This window comes from Pyrus communis, chromosome 16 (assembly GCF_963583255.1).
Source record: "Pyrus communis chromosome 16, drPyrComm1.1, whole genome shotgun sequence".
Classification (NCBI taxonomy): Eukaryota; Viridiplantae; Streptophyta; class Magnoliopsida; order Rosales; family Rosaceae; genus Pyrus; species Pyrus communis.
Window position 1 is genome coordinate 4,763,144 of NC_084818.1, and position 17,270 is coordinate 4,780,413.

The 17,270-nt window shown below is 36.9% G+C and overlaps 3 protein-coding genes across 3 annotated transcripts; 2 read left to right on the forward strand and 1 right to left on the reverse strand.

Moving 5' to 3' along the window:
- Window positions 1-642: 642 nt before the first annotated feature.
- On the forward strand, window positions 643-2,171 carry LOC137720091 (peroxidase P7-like). The gene is made up of 3 exons (XM_068459102.1): window positions 643-882; window positions 969-1,160; window positions 1,446-2,171. The coding sequence occupies exons 1-3, from the start codon at window positions 673-675 to the stop codon at window positions 1,998-2,000; spliced, it is 957 nt and encodes a 318-aa protein (XP_068315203.1). The 5' UTR covers window positions 643-672; the 3' UTR covers window positions 2,001-2,171.
- A 69-nt stretch (window positions 2,172-2,240) lies between these two features.
- On the reverse strand, window positions 2,241-4,859 carry LOC137720092 (uncharacterized). The gene is made up of 4 exons (XM_068459103.1): window positions 4,395-4,859; window positions 3,903-4,038; window positions 3,413-3,476; window positions 2,241-2,809 (listed from the first exon to the last, which is right to left on the reverse strand). The coding sequence occupies exons 1-4, from the start codon at window positions 4,675-4,677 to the stop codon at window positions 2,681-2,683; spliced, it is 612 nt and encodes a 203-aa protein (XP_068315204.1). The 5' UTR covers window positions 4,678-4,859; the 3' UTR covers window positions 2,241-2,680.
- Window positions 4,860-9,142: 4,283 nt separating this feature from the next.
- On the forward strand, window positions 9,143-10,691 carry LOC137719564 (BTB/POZ domain-containing protein At3g56230-like). The gene is made up of 3 exons (XM_068458601.1): window positions 9,143-9,432; window positions 9,670-9,846; window positions 10,137-10,691. Exons 1-3 carry the CDS (start codon window positions 9,271-9,273, stop codon window positions 10,590-10,592), a joined length of 795 nt encoding a protein of 264 aa, XP_068314702.1. The 5' UTR covers window positions 9,143-9,270; the 3' UTR covers window positions 10,593-10,691.
- The last annotated feature ends 6,579 nt before the right edge of the window (window positions 10,692-17,270 follow it).

Genomic DNA, 17,270 nt, shown 5'->3' on the forward strand with positions numbered 1-17,270 from the left:
TGCTTTTTTTTTCCTTTCAAAAGCACTTTTACAAAAAAGTTTACCAAACACTCTGCTACTATATTTCACAGCTGCTTATTCTCATAGCAAAGTAGAAGCAGCTTTTTTCAAAGTACAGCAATACCAAACCAGCCCTTTATCAAGTTTGTGGTTTCTCTTGAGTTGTGACTTGTGTGGTTACAGGGCATGAAGATATATATCTTGAGTTGTGACTTGTGTGGTTACAGCGCATGAAGATATATATATATATTACACCATTGTTTTACATATTTTTTAGACACGTTTTGTGAGGTCCACTTTGTAATTTATTTTAAAGATCTAAATCGTTTATCTTTTAGACTATCATTCATAGATGTTCATTGCAAAAAATTAGACAAATTCAAAAACTATTAAGACATTCATTTGTAGTGAATAAAATAGAGCAATACAGTTCTAAAAAAAAGATCCTAAACTCTTAATCTACAATCATATGGTTTCAGATTTTGGTGATTTTTTGTATGCATAATCTTTGAGATAAGACTTAAATTATAGATGGTTCGGATTGTGGAAATACATTACAAAGTGGATCTCACAAAAACGTATGCCAAAAGTTGTGTAAAAATGGTGTCACGGATCCATCCCCTTTATATGAATGTGTGTGTGTGATCTTCTACTAGCCCAGAGAAGTGTAACATGGCTTCCAATTACCACTTATTCCTACTTATCTTTGTCTTTGCTGGTGCATTTCTTGAATCCAACTGCAAGCTCACTCAAAATTTCTACAAATCCAAATGTCCAAAAGCATTGTCCATTGTGCAAGAAGGAGTTATAGCAGCCATAAAAAATGAAACGCGCGTCGGAGCTTCCTTGCTCCGTCTGCATTTCCACGATTGCTTCGTCAATGTAAGTATATTTACCTTCACTTACTGTGCTCGTGTTCAGCCATTCTTAACTGAAGGGGTTGGCTTACTTTCTTTGTTTAATCTCAGGGTTGTGATGCGTCGGTGCTGTTGGACGATACATCAAGCTTTGTTGGTGAGAAAACAGCAGCTCCTAACAACAACTCCATTAGAGGATTTGAAGTTGTTGATCGAATTAAAGCCAAGCTTGAGAAAGCATGCCCCGGAGTAGTCTCATGTGCTGATCTTCTAGCTCTTGCTGCGCGTGACTCGACAGTTCATGTAACCTATCTTAATTTCTTGTGAAACATGTACAAAATGAACTGGCTACAAAAAATTTCATCAAAAATGGAACTGACCGTCACTAAACACACAAGAAACCATACACATAATACGGTTTAGTATCCTTTATTGTCTGTTTAGTGTCTCTCAAGTCTATAACTCGTTCATGTGTGCATATATTCCCTGATCTCTTCCTCCAAAATCTCAAATTTCAATTAACATTGTCATAAATCTTCTCCATTGGCATCTATTTTTACATGTAAATTAATACTTTTGGAATTGCAGTTGGGAGGTCCTTCATGGAAAGTTGGTTTGGGAAGAAGAGATTCAACCACTGCTAGCAGAAGTGCTGCCAACACCTCCATTCCTCCACCAACTTCCAATTTAAGTGCTCTAATTTCAAGCTTCTCTGCACAAGGCCTCTCCTTAAGGGACTTGGTCGCTCTTTCGGGTTCTCACACAATTGGCCTTGCAAGATGCACATCATTCCGCCCACGCATCTACAACGACTCCGCCATCAACGCCACCTTTGCCAGTTCATTGCAGAGAATTTGCCCAAGAAGCGGAAATAACAATAACCTTGCAAGACTTGACCTCCAGACCCCAACACATTTTGATAACTTGTACTACAAGAATTTGTTGAAAAAAAAGGGACTTCTTCATTCAGACCAGGTGCTCTTCAACGGAACAACTTCTACTGGTGCACTGGTTAAAATTTATGCAAGTAACACATTCACATTCTTCAAGGACTTTGCCGTGGCCATGGTCAAAATGGGAAACATCGATCCTCTTACGGGAAGGCAGGGCGAAATCAGAACTAATTGCAGAAAAGTGAACTAAAATTTTATGAGCTCATAGATAGAGAATAGAGTGCGAAAATCTTTTCATTTGTATAAAAGTACTCATGTGTTTGGACATAAAAAAATAAGTCGGAGAAATGCGACTAAACCATAATGTGGGCAGTTAAACTTATTATCGATGTTATTCTAAGTCGAACTTTCCATTTAAATTTGTGGTTTTTGTTTTCTGTTTAAATTTTATTTAATTTTGCCACACTTATCTATTTTTACACAAATGATATTGGGAGAGAATTTCAAACTCGAGTCCAAAAACTACTTGAGCTATAATGCCCCAAACATGTCACTACACATTTAACAGCTATGCTTTCATTTCACTTACACAATCAAATCAAATCAAATCCGATACAAAATTAAGTAGGTTAAAGAGACGCTACCAAAAAAGGGTCCAGTGATTGTTCCACTACTTTAGGAAACTTTTACACTTTCTCATACTTTCTTTCATTTACTTGCTCAACCTTCATCTCTACTTCTCGAGTTGACTGTACACAGAGATAAAAGTGTTCTAACTATCAAGGACTTACATTGATGTAAATTGGTGAGCGGTGGTAGTTACATCAGAATTAGTCGATTGCACACTATTGTGACTACACAGAGAACACAACGGGTTTTGGCTCCCTTGCTTTTTCTATACGATGCACCATATAGCTCTTCCATTTTACTCTACTCAACTGAATCAACTTCCTCTTCTGACAGTTCAAATGCATCGATCTCTGCAAAGTATTTTCTCTTCTCCTCAATCTCTTCTAAGTAAGCTCTCTGCTTCTCGGAAGCTGGTACTGCACGCTGCTTCTGTAGAAATATCACAAACAAATTAAAAGTGAATAACTATAAACCCAGACCTTATTGTAAAATGGAACGTAACTTATTTCACCGCAGGCTGTACAGATAGGAAAATAACATGAACTCGTTTCAACAAACACAAAACCTGCTAGAACAAACTAAAGGTCACTTATAAGTTTGAGGATTGTTTAAACAAGTGAAACGATAAACAGACCATATAGTATTAAGTGGACTACATCCCCTCCCTTTTTGTCTTTCACTAGCATAGAAATAAAAACAAATAGACGATAAAGAAAAGTCAGCTCAAAAAATCTGCTGCCGGAATCAAAACTCTGAAAGAGACGTTATCTCTCAAACTGTAGCCCAAAAGACTCAACCTCACAGTGAAGAACGAATCTTGCCATAGACATGCTCTTTGGGTGTCAATACAGAACCATGTTGTTTGACAGGCTTGTCGATATATAGAAATTCTAACTCTGATGGAATAATGTTGTTTTGGACTGATATGAAAGCACAACAGAACTGATCAATTTATTGTAGGAACCAGACTCCAGATAAAACTAGCAGTTTCTACACGAAACAACGGGAAAGTTACCATAAACGTTAACAAACCTTTTTGTGAGGAGCCAATGATTCCTTGGATGCACTGTTGTGTCCGCTTTCCTTTGTTTGTTTCCTATTTTGAATGGGAGGAAGACACACAGAAGCATTAGCTTTAACAATACCCATACAAATAGAATATCAAATAGAAGCGTGCCAAAGGAAAAAGCGTATTTAGAGTATTCTCATTCAAGAAACAGCAAGGCGTTACAGTAGTCTCAGCAGATCACTCAAGTGGGACAACAGAAGACTTGGCGCAAAACCATGCACAATGGCGTTCTACAATTCATATAGCCGACCCACTTAGTGGGAAAAGGCTTGGTTGGTGTTGTATTGCTCTCAAAATGAATATCTTATCATATTCTTGTACTAACAACCTACAATGTTTTGATGAATAACCTCTTACAGCAAGGCATCTAACTTTTGAAAACTCCAAGCAGTGACGTCGTTCCCTCCCATTACTTCTACAATCCATAGCACTACACGGGAATTAGACACTTACCTAGCATTCCGGGTCTTTGGTGCAGGAGGACAACTCCAGGATCCAGCATTTTCCTTCCCTTTACCCTTCCTTTTTACTGCAGTCTGTCTTCGAGTATACGCTGAACAAGGTTCAAGAGCCTCACGATCGCTCGTACCTAAACTCGAAAACCAGAATATACCAATAAGGTTCAAACCACTTAGATTTTCAAAGAAAATGCACAGCTGAGTGTAAGAACAGCATCAAGTTCAATTCAAAATATGCACTCAATTGCGAACACAAAGCAACAAATTCAACTAATACCAACAGATTCAGGCTACAATTAACATTCGAAACAAACAGATTCCAAGTGAACTGTTCTTCTAGAGTTTCCACTAATTTACAGCAGAAAATTTCCAAAGCGCATAGAAAACCCTAGATTCCCAAATTGAAATAAAAACCAGAACAAACAGATATCGCAGCCCAAACCAACCAAGAAAACGAAGAAACCCAAATCCGGAGCAGAGAAATTACCAGAAGCGGAGGACGAGACGGGAGGAGGACGAGGAGGAGTGGACGGAATCGGCGGCGGGACTGCGGAGGGTTTAGGGGTTAAAGCCGAGAGGATGTTCCTAGTGACGGAGGCCAGCTTGGGATTCTGGCGTTTGAGCGCGGGGGTGGAGGCGGACGATGACTGAGAAGAGGCGGCGGTGGCTACGGTGGTGACGGTGGTGATGGTGGTGGAGGAAATGGTGTTGGTGCAATCCGAGAGAGGGTTTCGGGATCTCAGTCTTCTTCTCGATGGCTCAGCTTCCATTTCTTTTTTTTTTTTTTTGCTACTTCATAATTTGCTTACTTCTTTATATATGAATGAATGAGTGAGTGAGTTGTGGGCGCAAAAGAGTGGCGGGAGAATTCTGTTCTGTTCTGGAATCTGGAATTTGGATGGTTCGTCGTTTTTCTTTACCGAGTTACGAGTAGCGGGTGCTCCCCGTTATGGGCCTAACCTAGGTTGGGTCGGCCTACTATAAAACTAGGCCTAAGTATTTCTTCTCTTTTATAAAAACCTATGGGCTGAGTAGAGGTTGGTGTCTCTGGGTCTATTGAATTAAAAAAGGGAGCATACCCGAATACCGAACCGAACCGAACGGTTTAGAAATAATTTGTTTTTTTGGGGGTTTTTTTTTTTAATGGTCTCCGAAATTGATTTGAATTCAGAATTGATCAATATCGTTCTTAAATTTGAATAGCGCGGTTTATTGTGGTTTTTTAATCTGAGTGTTGTACAATAACATGTTAATGTGTTTGATGTGATACATATGTGAACTCACACATCCAATTAAATAGCACCACGTGATTAAACGTTTTTTTTTTTGAAAAGCAACTGTAGGATGGATTTTATTGATAAAGAAGAAACAGTTACAAAGTAAGGCCGGCAGAAGAAGCTGCCTCAAAGACAATCAACAGCAGGCAAATTAACAATAAAATCGGGGGGGTTCTTCAAACCAAGAGCAGGAGGTACAAAGAGCAAAGCGGGCAAGGTGGTGAGCAGTACCATTGCCTTGGCGACGGATATGGGCAACCGAAGCTCCAGTAATCTTGAAAAGAGAAGCCTTAGACTCTTCGATAAGATGCCCCAAGTTGGACATATTCAAAGAGTTCTCGAGCAAAGCTTTCACGATCTAGAGAGAATTACACTAAAAAAGGAAATCATTAAAACCTCTTTCCATCGTCAACAATAAGCCTTTCCAGGCAGCCAAAGCTTCCACTTGAAGGGGAGAGAACACAAAACGAAACCGAATGGAAGCTCAAGTGGGGAACAATGTTTCTCCCAGGCTATCCAATGAATTTTTCTAGAATCATCAGCACCATTCCACCAAAATTTGGCAACCATTTTGTTGAGCTCGTCACAAAGGTACTTGGGGAGTAGGAAGCAATTCATAGTATAAAGCGGAATAGCCTGGGCAACCACTTTTACTAACAATTCTTGGCCTGCAACACTAAACAACTTGCCTTTCTAGCTTTATAATCTTTTCCATAATTGCTCTTTAATATGCCCGAAGCAGGCAACACGATTCCTACCGATCAGAGTTGGGAGCCCCAGATAATTAACATGTCTGTCAACCCTTTCAGCACCCAAAAGGTTAGCCAAACGAATCTGATTTGGACGATTAACATTTCTACTGAAGGATTAAATGATTTAGATCCATGTCGAAAAGGTGATTGAAAATCATTATTGATTAATTAAAATCTTAAAGTATTGGTGTAATTATCCTCTCTGAAAATATTTCGCAAAAATGAACAATTCTGTGTGCCTAAGATTTGCACTTTTCTCCAAGAAATTCAATGGCCTTGAATTTCGTCGGCAAATCCACATTTTCTTTGGTTAATCAATAATCGCACACGTGCTTATTGTCTGCAGATTCCGTACTTTTGTCTCTAACATGGGCAGTAAGAGCAAACTCAAAACAAACAAACAAAAAAAAATTATGATTTCCCAAATCCTAAGGTAGTTTCCTAGGTGAGTATGTATTATATTCATAAAATATTTTTTTCTCCCATTGATCACGATATATCTTACATTACTAGTCTCAAGTTCGAATAAAAAAAAAGAGAAAATGCGTCAGATATCTACAATAGACATTTCGTTTTTATGTTGAATTTCTATGATCATGATATAATTATCAATTAAGTTATGTAATGGTAAATGTAACATACTATACATTGGTCCGCAAAATATCACTACATCGTTAATTAGAAACTTGAATTCCTCTTTATTCAGATGAACACTTAAATTATAACATGTATAGTAACAATATTTTGTAACAGTGTTATCCGCATATTAAAAAATTTATCTCCTTTAGCGATCCGATGATTTGATCGGTACGTGAGTGTGAACCACGTGTTAGCAAACCATCGTCTGAGACTCTGAAAGTGGATATAAAAAACAGCAGACATGCACCACACCACTGAAGATTTTTAAAAACCGGGGTCCGGGGTCCGTGTGGCATTTGGTTTACAGTTTCCAGTGTTCCAAGCAAAGAGAAAAAACCACGTAAACCAGGGGCCACACCAAATCAAAAAAATCAAAAGCACACTTCTCAACACAAACCCTGCTGCTTCTGATATCGTCTTCATCTATATAAATACGGTACCAACCCTCCTTTGCTTTCCACTTCATTCCATTCCACCTTATAAACTTACTCATAGGTTTCGCTTTATCAGTTTTCTGAGAACTTGGTTGGCAACAGAAGGAGAAGAAGAAGCAATCGAAGTTCAAATGGAGGCAATTCAGTCCTGGGTTTCAGAACACAAGCTTACAAGCATTGGTGAGTACAACCAGCACTACTTTAATCTCCTTCTCTTTTAATATCAAATCCGTTTAAAAATGCTTTTTCAAAAAGTACTTTGTCCACCAACGCTTCTAGTAAAAACACTTGTATTAGAAGCACATTACTATTTGAACAAAAATGTAAGCCCTTTCTGAAGGAAAAAAACACTAAAGTTTTCTTGAACATGTACTTTATCTTTATTTATAAAACACTTCAAATATACTTTTCTTTTTTTTTTAAATTTCATAAGCGCTTTAAAATATTGTTAGGAGCGTTTTTGGTAATCTTGAAGTGTTTTTAGTTATTGTAAAAGGACTTCCAAATAAATCCTAACACGTATTATCAGTTTAATAGTTAAGTTTATTAGAACAGTGTGCTTCTCTGCAAGACTGCAACTAACTTTGAAACCCCCCTTCAATAGTTTAAAATAGATTAGAAGGGATTAATAACAATGTTAATTAATCTCTTTGTTTCTGTGTAATCATTATTACAGGAGGAATATGGGCGTCAGCAGTTGGAGCATCTCTAGCCTATTCACGAACAAGAACACCCCTCAAGCCAAGCCTGAGGCTTATACATGCTAGGATGCACGCACAGGCCTTGACCCTGGCTGTCCTATCTGGTGCAGCAGTCTACCATTACTATGAGGAGCATTAAGCAGCTGCCCGCCACCATGGAGAAAACTAATGCTTCTCCAATAAGCACCTGCCTAAGTCAGTACTCCATTGCATAATTCGACCATTTCTACTATTAAGTTGATCTTAATTACTTAAGAGTTAATCTGAACATTAATGTGTACGCTGTCTCTTAATCAATATTCTATCTTAGTTTCTTTATTTCACTTTTATTAGTTGCTGTACTGTACACCATATATATAAGGAGGCTTGGTTTATCTACGTATATCAATTCCAGTAGGTTCGAATCCCCTTCCTTATTAGGATAAAAATGGGTAGTACTATCCACACATTAATTTTTTATTTTCCAAACACTCCTCTCAATTTCTGATCGTCAAATTGAAATAATTAAAAAAGATCAATCATCAAAATTTAACAAGGGTGTGTAGGAGGTCAAAATAGGCGTGTGAACTGAAAAATAATGAAATTCATCCTAACTAGTTCGAAGGATGATTGTGGGTTCTTGGTGAAAAAGAATGGTCTCGTTAAAACCTTTCCCCAAAAAGAGAAAAATCTGGTCTAGTTAAGGGAAAGCGAATTGGTTCACATGCGTTGTATATACAAAACGTGGTAATAAAAGAAAATTGTTATCAACACTAAAAATATGTTACTATTCAAAAACGAGTGGGGAAATTGTACTTGCTGAACGACTTCTTTTAGTGTCGATAACAACTCCTGATAGAATTACATCCACGACCTACTGCAATCTTTAATCCCGTCGAAGGACTACCCAGCATGAAGGTGATGATGAATCATGACCGGTCCAATCATATTGGAGGGTGGTGTACAGACAAGCTAGGCTGGCTTATTTTTTAGGTCAATGAAATATTGTAGACTAATTGTGGAAGTTTATTAGTGTTAAAGTAGTTATTAGGACGTGCTTTGCTTAGCACATATTTGCTGTTGTAAGGTTGGAAAGTCCTTTTCTTCTTCCTAACATTCCAATTCCATCAGTTACCAATTCCCATTATTTTATTCCTTATATATCTTAAATTAAAACACACTCAAAAGAATTGGCCTACCAACTTCCCAATCTTCCCTAACTGACCATTACGCCCTCCAACTTGCCATTTTCAAGTGACTTTCCTCTGAACTTTCAAGGTTGGTTTTAGTCATTTCACTCAAATACAAAATAGTGCAATATTCTACTCAAGCCAATCATGGTTGTTCAAATTAATTAACTGAAGGATAAGGTGAAGTCCAACAAACTCTAGCTAGCAAGGGAAACAGAAAAGCCTTTGCTTAAATTCTGAGAACGTTGAAAAGAAGAATCAGCTTCTTCTTCTTCTTTTAGTACTACAAGAAAACTCCCCTCGTCCCGTCAAGATTTTCTCACCAAAACAAGATAAAGCTTCTTCTTCTTTCCCTACCATCCAGGTTTCCTCAAGGTTTTTGTAGGCAGATATGGACTGCACCATTTGTACTTCTATGCCAGTTATGCTAAGGCCTCCGAGGAATGTAATTTGCTCGACATGCTATGAGGGAGCTAGGAGCGTTATCTTCTTCATAAATAAACAGCTTCAAACTGCTCAAGGACCAGCTGATCAAAAACCAAATTTGTGTAAGGCAAGCTATCTGGTTCCAAACTTTTCTCTCTTTTATATATATGCTTGATCTTTTCTATTAGCCACACTCTGAGTTTCAACTTTTCATCCTCTTCATTTCGTAGTTACTATAGTTACATACGCATATACAAAATCCTATCATACAAATCAAAATACAATAGTTGAAAAGCAAAGTTAATCAAGAACAAACTCAAGTTATAGTGTCTTTTATGTGCTGCTAATTTATTTTCTTTTACAGACTCTTGAAAATGTGTCGAAATGGGTGCGTGACATGAAAGCAGAATCAGAAGAACTCAGTGAGAAGATTAGATTTCTAAGTGGATTTTCTGTTGCATTTAGGGATCAAATTCACACTGACATATTATTGCAACCTGGTGAAAGCGGCCCTCCAATTCCCGCCCATAAAGCCTTACTGGTGACTCTCATCTCTTTGTGTAGCAATGTTTTATCAATTACATATGAAAGTTTTTGTATGTTGTGGTTAACCTCATTTTTTAAATGCTGATATGTGGTTGATAAGTAGTCGATAAGCATGATATCGTTGAACTTACAGTTGTTAGTATGTGGTCAATAAGGTTGTTGATATGTCATGATATTTTTGTCTGTTGTGCAGTTAATGGCAATATTTAAGAGTATGTACATGTGATTACTGTTCAATGAGGAACCATTCCTAATTTTTAAATTTTTGTTATTAATATACTGTAGGCAATAAGATCAGAAGTATTTAACAACATTCTAGACTCAGATGGGTGCAAAGCTCCAGCAACCGACACCGTAAAACTGCCTGAGCTGAACCATGAAGAGCTGGAGTCTCTATTGGAATTTCTTTACAACGGAGACTTGCCTGAAGATAAGATGAACAAATACATCTACTCCTTGTCCCTTGCAGCTGATAAGTACGGAATCTCGTACTTGCAGAAGCTATGTGAGTGTCATATGCTCAAGTCTATGAGCCCAGCCAATGCTCTTGATGTCTTAGAGGTTGCGGATGTTTGTTCCAGCCTAAAACTGAAGGAGAATGCGTTGGACTACATTGTTAAAAACATGCATGATATAGTTTTTTCTGCAAAATATGATAGTTTTGCACTTAAGAATCCGCATCTATGTGTACAGATTTCGAGGGCATCATTAATGGACGCCAAAAGAAATTCAGTTTCCTAATATATTAGTCAAAGATCAGTTAGACAAAGCCAGCACGCACAATCAATTGTGTGGAGTTCTTACAATTTTGTGAGTAATGTAAATCTAAATTGACCTAAGTAAGAACGTGTGTAATTTTTGTTTACTATTTTTTATCTTCAAATATTACTACGTACAAGTAATATTGTGTTCAAGATAGAAAATTTTTTGCGGAACGCATTCTCCACATTTAAAATTTAAACCTTACTCTGTAAAATTCACATAATCAATATATGAAATATATTGTTAAATTTTAGCTTAACCATAGAACCATGGGATAAGCCATGGATGTTACATATATATGGACCTACACGTATCTACATGATAACTTGTACATTATAATCGACTCCACCATCAAGATTCCATGTGCGTCAAATGGATTCTCTCACTTTTGTTGGATTCACGCAGATTCGAGCAAAATTGGATATGGCGGCGAGGCCTACATAGCTGACCAGAAGCTTTTCGAAATGGATCGTAACATAGATGCCATTTGCTCCATCTGTCAACTGCTGAAGATTATCCCGAACGTCAGCGGACTTGAAAAGCTTCAGAGTCCTCAAATTCTTTGTGTCCACAACCAGAGAAGCAAATTACTTTCCATGTAGAGCACTCTGAGAAATGATCGTTTGATTATTGTGATGTTTTTGAGGTCTGATTAAAGAAATATTCATCCAAATATCTGTGAAATGCTGGACGGATCGGTTTGCCTCCATGTATGGCTTGGATGTTACTGATTTATTCATGTTCTTTCCCGTTTCAATTCGAATTCTAGTCTAATCACCATTTTCTTGTTGATCGTCGACCGTCTCTTCGAATTTGTAGGTGTCTGTTGTGATTTCTCATGGATTTTGTCAGAAGTGATCCAACAAGACCTAGAAATCCAACCTGAAATTGAGTCCAAAAACTTAATTAGTAAACTTGAGACAGTACACATTATGTCCGACACAAAGGTGGTACACTATATGTCATTATAAAAGTGAAATGATGTTTTATTTGTTAAGCTATTAATTTTTTTTAACAGAAATATCTCACCACTTGTTTAATGACATATGATGTATGTGTTCCAGACAACTAAAAATTCTGTGATATGCGAGAAGAGAATGACGTTGGTACGTTATTTTAAAAATGTTAGGTGTTCCGTTTTCATTCGGACAATGGCACTTATATGAATTAAATTGGTTAGGGCTACGTTGAAAAGTCAAAATGGGTTTTTTTTTTTATAAACTTGGGCATGGGGGTTTTTTCATAGACTAGGTGAGGATGAAGGGCTTAATTGTAGATGGCCTTTTTGCAGAAATCCAAAATTATATTTGTCGTTTTTTGGTATTCCAAACACATATACATCAGCCCTAATTAGCACAAAAACAAACATAAGCCCACATTTATCCAAAAAAAAAAAAAAAAAAACAAACAAACAAATATAAGCCCACAGATCATCCTACAAGAAAAACGTTGACAAAAGGGAAGGAAAACCTAACCAATACAAAACCCATTTTGACCAAAAAAAAAGAAAAAAGAAAAAAACTGAAAACCCTAGCCCATTGACCTAAAAGATTGGAAAATATAAATATCCTCTTCATGTCAACGAGAGCACACGCACCATTCTTCTAAGTTGACATACTCCAACTCTGAAATTCTCTCTAGTCTTATTGTTCAAGAGATTTTGAAAATATTCAAGGCATAATGGCGTACAGGTTTTGCAGCGTTTGTCATGACCAACACTTTCAACAATCTCGGTCAGACAGTGTTACCATGCAATATCCATCTCCGGTTATGACGCCACAGCCTGGGCATTTGACATCAGTTAATCCATCAGGATTATTAACTCAAAAAATTTATCATAATAATTCTGCAGATAATTACATATGCCTGAAATGCCTTCAAGAATTCATGAGCGTTAGGAATACCATAAATAAGCTTATACCTCCTCACGCGAAACTGTGCAAGGCAAGCTCTCTCTCTCTCTCTCTCGCCCCCTTTCGCTACGTTCATAATTATGATTCGTTTGGCTTGATTTAGTAATTGGTTTTTTTTTTCCACTCTTGTCTTTGGCATTCACTGTTTCATAATCTTACTTGAAGAAAAATGGATATAAACTATTGAATATTTTTAATCAAGACTTACAATTCTGAAAATCAGCACATGACAATGACATGGCATTGTTGGGTTAGGGAGCAGGACTAGGCAACCCTGCTCAGTCTTCCGAACTAAAAGTTTTCCTTAAAGACGTGTTAGATTAATTGGTATCGATGACAATGACATGCTTTTATTAAATTGGTATCGATGATTAATTTTGACTAATTCCTTTTTTTCCTTTTCTTTTTCTTACCTCCAGACTCTCAAAGACGTGTTAGGATGGGTGTTAGAATCAGCCAAAGAAGTTAAAGCACAAACGGAGAAGTTGATTCCTAGCCTGGCCTGCATATGGAGATGTTCTTGCTTGCAGTGACTTACTTGTCCTTCCTGGTGATAATATTGGACCTTCAATTCGTGTACATAAAATCATATTGGCAACCCCTTCTCCCTTTATCTCTAGATCTGTTAATAAATAGGCTGAATTAATCAATTTACAAAACCAAATTGTTGAAACAATCGCTTTCAAATGTTTTATTGATATGATTATTCTTTGACAATATATATCAATTATTAATCAGCATAATTTATTAATCTAGGCGACTAGATCAAAAATCTTGGACACTATTACTCCAGACTCGTCTCAAAGTATAACACTGCCTGAGATGACCAACCATGAGGAGCTTGAGTCTCTCTTGGAATTTCTCTACCACGGGCAGTTGCCGGAAGAAAGGTTTAGCAAGCATATATACTCCTTGACGCCAGCAGCCCAAAAATATAAAATCCCATACTTGGAGGAGTTGTGTGGTCGTCACTTGAACTTATCCAATGTTCTTGATGTTTTAGAGCTTGCGGATTCTCGTGCCAGCAAAAGATTGAAGATGAATGCCTTGGAATACATTGCCGAACACAAGAGTGAAGTAGTTTCCTCTAACAAGTTTGATACATTTGCAATGAAGCATCCACATTTACGCTTGCAGATTTTAAAGGATTCATTGTTCAAGTCTGGATTGGATGGTCGACAATGAGTTCGGAGGATGGTTAAAATTAAAGGTTATTTGGCTAAAGCTCAATAAAATCTTTACTAATAGTGACATCAATGGTCAATTTTATTTTTGGGCATGATCAATGAAATATTTATAATAATTATGCATAGGTCAATGAAGCATGACACATGAGTTTAGGTTAGTTTTGCAAGATTTAAATGATTTAGTATTCGGAACTGTAACCCGACATGAACCAAATTGGAACCAGCATGAACTGAACGGTACGATTTTAGTAATAAATTTAAATAGAACGGAACAAACTAAAATGTTGATATTTCTTGATTTCGGTTTTAATTTTGAAAGTGGAACTGGGCCGAACCTCACCGTGCCACCACTAAAGAGCAGGTCTCATAAGTGGTGTTGATGGTGAGAAAAGGGGAGAAAAAAGAGACCTATATATTCAAATGAGAAGAAAGAGACGTAAATTTGAAGAGAGAGACCTAAATATTCAAGAAATAACCCAAAATATTTAAATGACCTAATTATATTTAAACGGGATAGGCTCAATAGGATAAGAACAGATATGGAGTATAATAGGATAATATATTAACAGGTGTAGTTTAGGCCGTTGATACGAACTTTATATCAATTGTGAAATGAAGTGAAATAGCCAACATTTGAGGGTACATATATTTTTCTTTCTAAATATTATGATATACTTATACTAAGAGGTGAGGAATTATAGGGCTGGCCACATAATGTGTTTATCATAATAATATGATAACGAACTCGCTATTCATGAAATTTATTCTACTTTGACAAGGATATAGGCTTCCATTCCTTCAGCACAAGGCCACACACAAAATCATAATGGCGTACGTAGGGTTATTTATTTTGATACCGAGTTTTGGGTTTGGGATTGGGATGTGGGATCAATTTTGTCGATGGCCTAGGGTTAGTTTTAGGCCCCGGTTGTTCGTTGATACGAAGCATTATATCAATTCTGGAAGAATTAGCCAACGTTGGAGGTTGACTTGTGGTGGTAATATGTACAAGGGCATAGTTTTTATACATGGATTTTGGACTGTTTTCATGCCAAAGATTTTCCTTTCTGGCCCAAAAAATAATGAAAAAAACAACAACCGATTAAGGAAAACATAATTTTAACCTCCTGGTTCTTTTGCAAAAGTCAAAGAGGCCTACAAGGAGTTTGAAAACGAGTCCTCCGAAGAAAAGTAAGAGTAATGTTATTTATACCACGTTTTTATACCACCTGAGGTGGCATCTGATGTAGATAGCCACATCATTTGAAAAATTTGCAAAACTCAAGAAAATGAAGGAGAAAAACTCTTCGTATACTACAATCATAATTTAATTAACTAATTTTTCTTAATTATTAATTTATTAAATAATTAACTAAATTTAAAAATCTGATTAATTCAAATAATGTGATTGTCCACTTCAAATGCCACCTAAACTAGTATGAAAATATGATATAAAAATATAATAAGAATAACTTTACTCGAAAAGTAAACCTAATAAACAATCCTACTTCCATTCCTTCAAGCCAACACAAGAGCGCACACACTACAGTATTATTGATTCTGCTTCTGGTCTGCAGCGCTGCTTTTATTGGAAAAATTAAATAAGCCATATAAATTATAGCGTACTGCTGCAGCATTTTCTCTCCGGCAATGCAACCTCCACCTAGTCATCAGCCACCGCCATAAGCGCGACCTTGATCGAACCCCATAAACTAATAGTTATGCCCTAATTATCCAACTGCGTTAGTCAATACTTCTTAATTATCAGAAAATGTTCATTTACATATGCTTGAAAAGAAATTATGACTTGCGGAATCCAGGACGTTTTTGAGATGGACAAACATGCTTGAATTTGATGAAGCAAAATTCTTGAAGGTGATTAACTGTCAGAAGATTAAATTCCTCACGGGACGTGCATTGTAGCTGTGCAAGAACACTTAATTACTGCTGCGTCTAGTGGACTTGGCTTCTTTTCAGGTTAGTATTTTATGTTGTTAATTTATGGATCTTGCCGATTTGACATTGTTATATGTATTGTGAAGGTGAGCCATATATATAAGAATGTTTGTAGCTAACATGTAGATTTTAATTTAACTAGACGTTATTTTGATCTATTTTTTTTAAAGTCTCGGAAACTATTGGTCTAGTAAATTATAACGTTCATATAATTAATACAGATTTCTTATTCAGAACCACCAAGGCGGGTGTGGGATTGTTATTGCCTATTGGTTACTTGCAAGATAAGCCTTGTTCTCTAATCATTTTCACTTTTTGTTTGGTCATGATATAGCTCCAATCATATTGGGGCCTTCGGTTACATAAACCAACAGTACTCCAACCACTATGAAACGAAATGTCCTTGACCACTACGTACCCCAGAGCCAATCCTGAGATTTTAGGAGCCCTGTGCGAAAGTGAATTAGAGACCCTCAAATTGCGAGTTTAATTTTTTTTTTTTAATTTTCAATTTTCAGTTTTGCTTTCTATAAATTCTAATAGCACAAACAAATATAACAAATCAACTGACAAAAAGGTGAATTATTTTTTTTCTTAATTACTTAAAGGTCCAGCCACTTCGTACTACAATGTATTGATATTCCTCTTCACTTATAAGTGAGAGGTCTTAGGTTCGATTCTCGCCAAAGACAAGTTTGAACTACATCATTGCTAATTTATTGTGAGGTTAAGCCCACCCCCTTCCCCTTAGCGTAAATAATATCATTGGTTCAAAAAAAAAAACAAAAAACTTAAAGGTCCAGGGTTAGAATTTTTATTTTAGTTTTGTGGAAATTTTATATTATTTTTATGGAAGCTTATGCATTTAATAATAATGAAGTAAAAATTGATGTAGGCAAAGCCTCGTACCCATTCCCAAACGGATTCAGAGAAACATAAGTACCACTTGTGCTAACAGTTGATATTATAATTTTTTTACACATATTGGTATATATACGTATATTCATGTAAAATTGAAAAATCAAGGACTCTTCCAATTTGGGAGTCCTATGTGGTGGCACCACTTGCACACCCTCAGGGCCGGCCCTGACATACCCTTACACTATAGGACCTTCATTTCATCAAAGGCACGCTTGAAATTCTACTTCTTGGACCCTTACTCTTAGTACTCTCTTGATTTTCCAGTAGCACGGTAAATATTTTATCTTAGTGGAACTGAAGCAAAGCATGATTGAATTTCAGTGGATTATGGTCACTCTGCCGCTTACAAGCACTCTAATGCTGGAATCCCACATCGGTGGGTGAAAAGAAAACAATGGGGGTTTAAATATGATTACCCCACTCCAACTAATATCGAGGCATTTTGTGATAAAACCCCACACCTGACGGATTTGGCAGGTGATAAAGTTAAGGATAGTATCGGTGTTGTTAGAGTGGGGCCTCGCAAGCCCGTCGATCCAAAAATCCAACATAGTATTAGAGTCAAGGTCGGGCCCGTGCAAGCCAAATAGCTTGTCACCAAGAAGGAAACAAGCCATGACTCTTAACAGAAAGCCGGCCTCTGAGTTCCATTGAAAGACTCTTAACATAGAGCCGATTAT

What these genes read in the sequence shown, in the direction of transcription:
- LOC137720091 (XM_068459102.1), top strand. Translation starts at nt 673, where the DNA reads ATGGCTTCCAATTACCACTTATTCCTACTTATCTTTGTCTTTGCTGGT. An exon ending in TCCACGATTGCTTCGTCAAT is followed by an intron (nt 883 to 968) that starts GTAAGTATATTT and finishes GTTTAATCTCAG; the next exon opens with GGTTGTGATGCGTCGGTGCT. An exon ending in CGCGTGACTCGACAGTTCAT is followed by an intron (nt 1,161 to 1,445) that starts GTAACCTATCTT and finishes TTGGAATTGCAG; the next exon opens with TTGGGAGGTCCTTCATGGAA.
- LOC137720092 (XM_068459103.1), bottom strand. Translation starts at nt 4,677, where the DNA reads ATGGAAGCTGAGCCATCGAGAAGAAGACTGAGATCCCGAAACCCTCTC. An exon ending in CGTCTCGTCCTCCGCTTCTG is followed by an intron (nt 4,039 to 4,394) that starts GTAATTTCTCTG and finishes TTTCGAGTTTAG; the next exon opens with GTACGAGCGATCGTGAGGCT. An exon ending in CATTGGCTCCTCACAAAAAG is followed by an intron (nt 2,810 to 3,412) that starts GTTTGTTAACGT and finishes ATATTTCTACAG; the next exon opens with AAGCAGCGTGCAGTACCAGC.
- LOC137719564 (XM_068458601.1), top strand. Translation starts at nt 9,271, where the DNA reads ATGGACTGCACCATTTGTACTTCTATGCCAGTTATGCTAAGGCCTCCG. An exon ending in AAAAACCAAATTTGTGTAAG is followed by an intron (nt 9,433 to 9,669) that starts GCAAGCTATCTG and finishes TTTCTTTTACAG; the next exon opens with ACTCTTGAAAATGTGTCGAA. An exon ending in CCGCCCATAAAGCCTTACTG is followed by an intron (nt 9,847 to 10,136) that starts GTGACTCTCATC and finishes AATATACTGTAG; the next exon opens with GCAATAAGATCAGAAGTATT.